This window comes from Oncorhynchus gorbuscha, linkage group LG20 (genome assembly GCF_021184085.1).
Source record: "Oncorhynchus gorbuscha isolate QuinsamMale2020 ecotype Even-year linkage group LG20, OgorEven_v1.0, whole genome shotgun sequence".
In the NCBI taxonomy this organism is placed as follows: Eukaryota; Metazoa; Chordata; class Actinopteri; order Salmoniformes; family Salmonidae; genus Oncorhynchus; species Oncorhynchus gorbuscha.
Window position 1 is genome coordinate 39,729,149 of NC_060192.1, and position 6,990 is coordinate 39,736,138.

Consider the following 6,990-nt stretch of genomic DNA (forward strand, 5'->3'; position numbering starts at 1 on the left):
TGCCATTGGGCCCCTCTGGCCCCCCTCCCTCAGCAGCAGGGGGTGTAGGGGTAGTTGAACTGTCTCTGGATCCAGCCGGCCTGGGTTTGTAACCTTAATCAGACATCATAGTAGAATAGTCTTTTACTAAAGGTTGTAGAGGAAGAGGGCGGAGAGTCGATTGGAGAGGGCGGAGAGTCGATTGGAGGGCAGAGTAGAGTACAGTGAGGGGCTTTAAGGGGTAATTATGTGTTTTGCACAGCATGGAGTCCTGACCTAACCTCTGTGGAAGACAAGGACCACACATACCAGCACAGCGGACTGCCATGTTACTGTCTCTAGTAGTCTAGTAGTTACCTGATAGATGTTTATCAGACCATGTTACTGTCTCTAGTAGTCTAGTAGATACCTGATAGATGTTTATCAGACCATGTTACTGTCTCTAGTAGTCTAGTAGTTACCTGATAGATGTTTATCAGACCATGTTACTGTCTCTAGTAGTCTAGTAGATACCTGATAGATGTTTATCAGACCATGTTACTGTCTCTAGTAGTTACCTGATAGATGTTTATCAGACCATGTTACTGTCTCTAGTAGTCTAGTAGTTACCTGATAGATGTTTATCAGACCATGTTACTGTCTCTAGTAGATACCTGATAGATGTTTATCAGACCATGTTACTTTCTCTAGTAGTCTAGTAGATACCTGATAGATGTTTATCAGACCATGTTACTGTCTCTAGTAGTCTAGTAGTTACCTGATAGATGTCTATCAGACCATGTTACTGTCTCTAGTAGTCTAGTAGATACCTGATAGATGTTTATCAGACCATGTTACTGTCTCTAGTAGTCTAGTAGTTACCTGATAGATGTCTATCAGACCATGTTACTGTCTCTAGTAGTCTAGTAGTTACCTGATAGATGTTTATCAGACCATGTTACTGTCTCTAGTAGTCTAGTAGTTACCTGATAGATGTTTATCAGACCATGTTACAGTCTCTAGTAGTCTAGTAGTTACCTGATAGATGTCTATCAGACCATGTTACTGTCTCTAGTAGTCTAGTAGATACATGATAGATGTTTATCAGACCATGTTACTGTCTCTAGTAGTTACCTGATAGATGTTTATCAGACCATGTTACTGTCTCTAGTAGTCTAGTAGTTACCTGATAGATGTTTATCAGACCATGTTACTGTCTCTAGTAGTTACCTGATAGATGTTTATCAGACCATGTTACTGTCTCTAGTAGTTACCTGATAGATGTTTATCAGACCATGTTACTGTCTCTAGTAGTCTAGTAGATACCTGATAGATGTTTATCAGACCATGTTACTGTCTCTAGTAGTTACCTGATAGATGTTTATCAGACCATGTTACTGTCTCAGTAGTCTAGTAGATACCTGATAGATGTTTATCAGACCATGTTACTGTCTCTAGTAGTTACCTGATAGATGTTTATCAGACCATGTTACTGTCTCTAGTAGTTACCTGATAGATGTCTATCAGACCATGTTACTGTCTCTAGTAGTTACCTGATAGATGTCTATCAGACCATGTTACTGTCTCTAGTAGTTACCTGATAGATGTTTATCAGACCATGTTACTGTCTCTAGTAGTCTAGTAGTTACCTGATAGATGTCTATCAGACCATGTTACTGTCTCTAGTAGTTACCTGATAGATGTCTATCAGACCATGTTACTGTCTCTAGTAGTTACCTGATAGATGTTTATCAGACCATGTTACTGTCTCTAGTAGTCTAGTAGTTACCTGATAGATGTCTATCAGACCATGTTACTGTCTCTAGTAGTTACCTGATAGATGTTTATCAGACCATGTTACTGTCTCTAGTAGTTACCTGATAGATGTTTATCAGACCACGTCTATTAAACCTGTATTCTCTGTTCCCTCATCAGGTAACCAGGTGCCTGGTCCTCCAGGGGGCTCACCAGGCGGTCCCATCCCGCTGTCTGGTGGTCTTCTTGGGGCTCGCCCCGGCATGATCCCCCTCCAGCGCCCCCCAGTCCACTCTCCTGGTCCGGTCCTCCCCCCACCTCACATGCAGCGCTTCCCTCCTCCCCACGGTGGCCCACATGGCCCCCACCCCCCTCGGGGCCCTCCCCACCACAACATGCCACCCCAGATGATGCCACCCAACAGGGGCCCCCACCCTCACATGATCCACCACGATGGCCCCCCTCTGCCGCCCGGGGGCCCACGTGGGTTTGGGATGGGCATGCCCCCTTCCCATCCCATGAGGGGTCCCTTCCCTCCCCACGGGCCCCTCCCTGGGGGGCCCCCACCACCCTTCATGAGGGGGGGCCCTCGAGGGCCAGATGGGCCGGAGGAGATTGAGGGGAGGGGGCCCTTCAGGGGGGAGAGACCTGGGTTTAGGGACAGGGATCCAGACAGGGAGAGAGAAAGGGACTGGGAGAGGGATAGGGAGAGGTTTGGTGGAGGGGGGAGGCGGTTTGAGGATGGAGGGAGAGGAGGAGGATGGGGAGAAAGGATGGAGGGTAGGGAAAGGTTTGGGGGGTGGCAGGAGGACGGGGGAGAGCCGAGAGGAGGGGGAGGGTGGGAGAGAGATAGAGACAGGCGGGACTGGAGAGAGAGACGAAGCAGTCCTGATGGAGAGAGGGAACGAGGGAGAGGAGGAGACGGAGGAGAGAGTGAGCGTGGAAGGAGTGCGGGAGGAGAGAGGGAGCGAGGTAGAGGATCAGAGGTAGGGGAGAGGGGGAGAGGAGAGGTAGGAGAAAGGGGTAGAGGTAGAGGAGAGGTAGGAGAGAGGGGGAGAGGTAGAGGAGAGGTAGGAGAGAGGGGTAGAGGTAGAGGAGAGGTAGGAGAGAGGGGGAGAGGTAGAGGAGAGGTAGGAGAGAGGGGGAGAGGTAGAGGAGAGGTAGGAGAAAGGGGGAGAGATAGAGGAGAGGTAGGAGAAAGGGGAGAGATAGAGGAGAGGTAGAGAGGGGTAGAGATAGAGGAGAGGTAGAGAGGGGTAGAGATAGAGGAGAGGTAGAGAGGGGTAGAGATAGAGGAGAGGTAGAGAGGGGTAGAGATAGAGGAGAGGTAGGAGAGAGGGGGAGAGATAGAGGAGAGGTAGGAGAAAGGGGGTAGGAGAGAGGGGGAGAGGTAGAGGAGAGGTAGGAGAGAGAGGTAGAGGAGAGGTAGGAGAAAGGGGGGTAGGGGAGAGGGGGAGAGGAGAGGTAGGAGAAAGGGGGCTCGGCAGGAGTGAGGGAGGAGAGGGAGAGAGGCAGAGGCGACCGAGGAACAGAGAGAGGACATCTCGTTGGGACACAGACGATCGACTAGGAGACAAAGCAGAGGTAGAAACAGAGAACGTGGAACTCAAGCTCCGGAACTCTGACAACAACAACACAGAAAACCCCCCACCTACTACTGTTGTTGCTGCTGCTGCTGCTACGAAAGAACCCTCTAAAGAACCTCCTACAGATTCTAAAGATTCCACTGTAGAACCCTTCCAATCCCAACAGAAGGTGGAATCAGAACCCTCTGGATTCCCTGTTGAAGTGACTGCTACTGAACCGCCTGTGGCGTGTGTATCTGAACCTACAAGTCAACCTCGCCCCATAGAGAAAACACAAGCGGCTGAGACACAGGAGACTGAGGCAGTCATAGGCTAGTGGCTACCAAATGAAACTTAAAAAAAAAAAAAAACATTTTTTTTAATTTTAATGTTAGCCTAGGTGCCAGTCTGTTTCTGACTTCTTGACAACTCCTGTCACTAACTCATGGAATTGTCATGTTTGGCTTGACATTTACAGCAATGGAGCTGGCAAGAGCGCAAACGGATCTGGAACCAGGCTAGTTTGATGTTGCCCCTCAACCACAGATCTAGAATCAGATTCCCCTTATCCCTCCAATTGTAACCTTAGCCATAGGGGATGGTAATATACAGAGCGTTCGGGAAAATATTCAGACCCCTTGACTTTTTTCAACATTCTGTTACTTTACAGCCTTATTCTAAAATGGATTAAATAGCCCCCCTGCCCCCCCAAACATATTGAAAATAAAAAAACTTAAATATCACATCTACATAAGTATTCAGACCCTTTACTCTGTACTTTGTTGAAGCACGTTTTGCAGTGATTACAGCCTTGAGTCTTATTGTGTATGACGCTACGAGCTTGGCACACCTCTGCAGATCCTCTCAAGTTCTGTCAGGTTGGATGGGGAGTGTCGCTGTACAGATATTTTCAGGTCTCTCCAGAGATGTTAGATTGGGTTCAAGTCCGGATACTGGCTGGGCCACTCAAGGATATTCAGAGACTTGTCCTGAAGCCACACCTGCGTTGTCTTGGCTGTGTGCTTAGGGTCGTTGTCCTGCTGGAAGGTGAACCTTCACCCCGGTCTGAGGTCCTGAGCGCTCTGGAGTAGGTTTTCATCCGTATATCTTTCCCTCGATCCTGACTAGTCTCCCAGTCCCTGCCGTTGAAAAACATCCCCACAGCATGATGCTGCCACCACCATGCTTCACCATAGGGATGGTGCCAGGTTTCCTCCAGATGTGACTCTTGGCATTCAGGCTAAATAGTTCAATCTTGGTTTCATCAGACCAGAGAATCTTGTTTCTCATGATCTGAGAATCCTTTAGGTGCCTTTTGGCAAACTCCAAGCGGGCTGTCATGTGCCTTTTACTGAGGAGTGGCTTCAGTCTGGTGGAGTGCTGCTGAGATGGTTGTCCTTCTGGAAGGTTCTCCCATCTCCACAGAGGAACTCTAGAGCTCTGTCAGAGTGACCATTGGGTTCTTGGTCACCTCCGTGACCAAGGCCCTTCTCCCCAGATTGCTTAGTTTTGCCGGGCGGCCAGCTCTAGGAAGTGTCTTGGTGGTTCCAAACTTCTTCCATTTAAGAATGGAGGCCACTGTGTTCTTGGGGACCTTCGATGCTGAAGAAATGTTTTGGTACCCTTCCCCAGATCTGTACCTCGACACAATCCTGTCTTTGAGCTCTATGGACAATTCCTTCGACCTCATGGCTTGGTTTTTCCTCTGACATGCACTGTCAACTGTGGGACCTTGTATAGACAGGTGTGTGCCTTTTTCTAAATCATGTCCAATCAATTGAATTTACTACAGGCAGGGATGGTTTTCATGTCTAATCAAAATCTCCCCAATCAAGTTGTAGAAACATCTCCAAGGATGATCGATGGGAAGCGGGAAGCACCTGAGCTCAATTTAGAGTCTCATAGCAAAGGGTCTGAATACTTAAGTAAATAAGGTATTTCTGTTTTGTTTGTTTTTTAAAATATACATTTGCAAAGAATTAATGTACAACTTTTTGCTTTGTGATTATGGGGTATTGTGTCTAGATTGACGTTTTAAAAAACAACAACAATTTAATAAATTTTAGAATAAGGCTGTAACTAAATGGAAAAGGGTCAAGGGGTCTGAATACTTTCCCGAAGGCTCCTGGACTGGACTACTAGACCCTGGACTGGACTAATAAACCATGGACTGGACTACTAGACCATGGACTGGACTAATATAATAATAATAATATATGCCATTTAGCAGACGCTTTTATCCAAAGCGACTTACAGTCATGTGTGCATACATTCTACGTATGGGTGGTCCCGGGGATCGAACCCACTACCCTGGCGTTACAAGCGCCATGCTCTACCAACTGAGCTACAGAAGGACCACGGGCGCTCTGGTCAGTGTACTGTATACTGCCATTTGGACTGTATTGAATATCTGATCCTGGATCTGTGGCTACAGGTCACTTCTACATCTTTTCCCTAACGGTCTCTCAATGGCCTCCTTTACTCGTCTCCTCTCCTTCGTTGACCACCCTAACAGAGAGAAGATGTGCTTGGCATCCGCAGTAATACGATGTCAACTAAAAAACCCATCCAGTCCTTATACCCATCAGTGGTCATGAAGGAAAGGAGACGAGGAAAGGACTTTTAAAAAGGGGTCATCTAAATAATCTGTCCTCGTCTCCTCCACTTCCTGCTCTCACAAAGCAATGTGGTAGCTGTGTTCAGTTGTCCAATCGGTTGCAGACAAAGTAAAGAAAGGAAGCCAGGAGTCCATACTGTAACTGGAAGGACTGTTTTAGTGTTTTTATCTGACTGACCCCTGACCTCTGAGTAACCACGCCCATTTTAGAGCTGGAATGTTTTTGTTTTTTGTTTTTTTTAAACACTGACAAACCCAAGTTCAATTCAGGGTTGTATTCATTAGGTACCAAATGGAATAAAATGGACTGAAACAGGGAGGAGCTACCTGAACTTGTCCAATAAGAAACATTCTTTTTTTCCATCTTTCCGCTGCAAAAGCGTTTTGCTACGGTACGCACTAATGAATACGACCCAGATGAAGAGAAAAGAGAGGTCTGAGGGCGTTTAGATGCTGTAAATATGCTTTTTTTATTGCCAGTTGCCACTCGATATGTTGTTAATTTTGAGCATCACGACAGGAAAAAATGAACAAAAAGGCCTCTTTTTGCTGTAAAGTTTTTTTAAACTGGTAAATGTTACAGCAAGGCTTTAGGATATGAAAAGTTTGTTTCGTTTTTAAGTTAAAAGAAAGAAACAATGGAATAAAATCTCCTAATATTTCAGCGATAGGGAAATTGTTTTTAATAATAAACTATTTTCGTACCAGACCTAGCCTTTTTCTGATTTGTCGATTTTGATTTCTCAAACCCATGATGAAAGAGTCACCCCTTCTTTGCTGAGCTCAATAACTAATCTGTTATGAACCTTTTTTTTTTGAAGTGATATTTCACTACAAAATCAAAGTTTGTTGGATGTCGTCAGACCTTAAAGTGGTCTTTTATGTAAAGTTCCTGCTTGAAAACATCTGTCCTTCCTATCTTCCTCCTAAAGTTTATGAACAGGGTCCGTATGTCAGGTTTGTTTGTCAACTTTAATCCATTTTTTTCCTGCCCCTGGCGTTACAAACACTGATGTTGAGGGTTTGATACCTGTATGGGCCAAGTTATACTAGACCTATAGAACTGTGTGAACTGGAAAGTAAGTGGCCTTATCT

General features: G+C 46.0%; 1 protein-coding gene across 1 annotated transcript in view; it reads left to right on the top strand.

Annotated features, from left to right (window-relative positions):
• The window catches only part of LOC124006912 (SR-related and CTD-associated factor 4-like), a 45,378-nt gene extending 41,763 nt beyond the window's left edge, over window positions 1-3,615 (top strand). Inside the window, exons 18-20 of the mRNA XM_046317101.1 lie at window positions 1-84; window positions 1,894-2,493; window positions 3,446-3,615. The exon at window positions 1-84 is cut by the window's left edge and continues 21 nt beyond it. Of these exons, the coding sequence (XP_046173057.1) occupies window positions 1-84; window positions 1,894-2,493; window positions 3,446-3,615 (854 nt within the window). The remainder of the gene's footprint in view (window positions 85-1,893; window positions 2,494-3,445) is intronic.
• The last annotated feature ends 3,375 nt before the right edge of the window (window positions 3,616-6,990 follow it).